General features: G+C 56.4%; 1 protein-coding gene across 1 annotated transcript; it reads left to right on the top strand.

Annotated features, from left to right (window-relative positions):
• The first annotated feature begins 472 nt into the window (after positions 1–472).
• Positions 473–1,651, top strand: LOC141845485 (putative carboxylesterase 17). The gene has a single exon (XM_074733542.1). The coding sequence runs from the start codon at positions 495–497 to the stop codon at positions 1,566–1,568; it is 1,074 nt and encodes a 357-aa protein (XP_074589643.1). The 5' UTR covers positions 473–494; the 3' UTR covers positions 1,569–1,651.
• Positions 1,652–1,891: the final 240 nt, after the last annotated feature.

The raw sequence follows: 1,891 nt of genomic DNA, 5'->3' as shown, positions 1-1,891 counted from the left end.
GATTGATGCCGATTTCAAGTGTCTATTTTGTCGCTCCTTGAGGTTAAAGATTGATGCCGCTAAGTGAAAGCTCTGCTGGGGTGGTCACATATGGAACAGTAGTTCAGATCTGCAGTGGCTGGTGCCAGATCTTAGTATAGGTCCGAGTATCTCGCGGAGTTTGCGCAGAGCCGGAGTCACGATCGTCACATGGGTGGGAGTCGTACTTGGCGCGAGCAGAAGCCTTCCCATGCGTAGGCAACGGTGCGGCCCTTTAGCTATCAAATCGCGCAGTGATCTGAAACGGCTGATATCGGCGTGAAGACGTTCATCCGCTGGATGGGGCGGCCAAATAGGGGGGCCCCTACCCCCACTTTTGGCCATCGTAAAGCACCTACTTTGCAGGCGATAAAGATGTCTGCTCGCTCTACAACTATAAGAAGCCTCCACTAGACTGGTGGATAGGTAGAGAATATATCGACGGATTAGCGAGTTAGAAAGACACGCAACTTTGTATGAGGAGGAGAAGGATGGGCGCCGTTCCCCAGAAGCTGATCGGCGACCGAAGGATCAATACTAACTTCCAAACGAGCAAGGACGCCGGCCATGGCGCCGTCCTGGAGGAGATCGAGGGCCTCATCAAGGTCTACAAGGACGGCTATGTCGAACGCCTCCCTGCTGTGCCCCATGTCCCATGCACTTGGGCCTGCGAGCCCGGCTTGACGAGCGAGGACGTCGCCCTCTCCGGTTCTTCTACCGACTCCTGGGCTCGCCTCCACATGCCTGCCAACCCCCACCAGAGGCTCCCTCTTCTCGTTTACTTCCACGGCGGCGGCTTCTGCGTCGGCTCCCCCGCCTGGCGCTGCTACCACGAGTTCCTTGCCCGCCTGGCAGCTCACGCAACCTGCGCGGTGCTCTCCGTCAATTACCGCCTCGCTCCCGAGCACCGCCTCCCTGCGGCTTTGGAGGACGGCCTCGCAGCACTGCGCTGGGTGAAGCAGCAAGCGGCCGGCGGCCGCTGCGAGGACGTGGGCTCGCGGCGCGCTCGCTTCGACTTCGGCCGCCTGTTCCTTGCCGGGGACAGCGCAGGCGCCGTCATCGCATACCACGTGGCCGCGGCCGTAGGGGTGGAGGCGGCGGCGGCGGTACGGCCGGCCTGCCTCAAGGGCGTGATCCTGATCCAGCCCTTCTTCGGCGGAGTGGAACGGACTTGGTCGGAGAAGAACCTAGCGCAGGCGGCGGAGAGGTCAGCGCTGAGCCTTGCCGCATCGGACTGCTACTGGCGGATGGCACTGCCTCCGGGAGCGAACCAGGACCACCCATGGTGCAACCCGCTGGCGAAGGGCGCGCCCCCATTGGAGGGCCTGCGCCTGCCGCCTCTGCTCGTCTGCGTCTCCGAGTTGGACATACTGAGGGACAGGAACTTGGCGTTCTGCAAGGCCTTGCGGAACGCCGGCAAAGGCGTGGAGCATAAAACCTACGCAGGCGTGGGCCACGCTTTCCAGATCCTCCATAATTACCACATGTCGCAAGCCCGGACGAACGAGATGTTAATCCACATCAAAGCCTTCATTACCAACATTCGATAAATTGAATAGTAAGGATCAAATAATAGAATCCATATATACAGATAGTGTTGACCAAAGGCTTACAGATGTTGGATGTTCATCTAATTGCTCTCATTTGGAGCATCTGAAAATATGTAAGTTTTTGGGTATTGGAATGTATCTTACACTTTGGAACACATTTATCATACATATTCCCCTCACTTGATTTTGTACGTATGCATGAGAACAGCTACAATCACTTGCCGCATTATTTTTGTAGATCGTAGGGGCAACTATTCACTTGTGATCGTTTGGCATTCCTAGCCTGATCATCTTCTTTCTTTTCAAGCGAATATTCTTTTACA

The sequence above is a fragment of the Curcuma longa genome, chromosome 14, assembly GCF_044706935.1.
Source record: "Curcuma longa cultivar G26 ecotype Majalengka, Jawa Barat chromosome 14, ITB_CL_G26_1.1, whole genome shotgun sequence".
Classification (NCBI taxonomy): Eukaryota; Viridiplantae; Streptophyta; class Magnoliopsida; order Zingiberales; family Zingiberaceae; genus Curcuma; species Curcuma longa.
This window is presented reverse-complemented; position numbering and strand designations above follow the sequence as displayed.

Bases quoted from the DNA above. Each gene is read 5' to 3' on its own strand.
- LOC141845485 (XM_074733542.1), top strand. From the start codon at position 495: ATGAGGAGGAGAAGGATGGGCGCCGTTCCCCAGAAGCTGATCGGCGAC.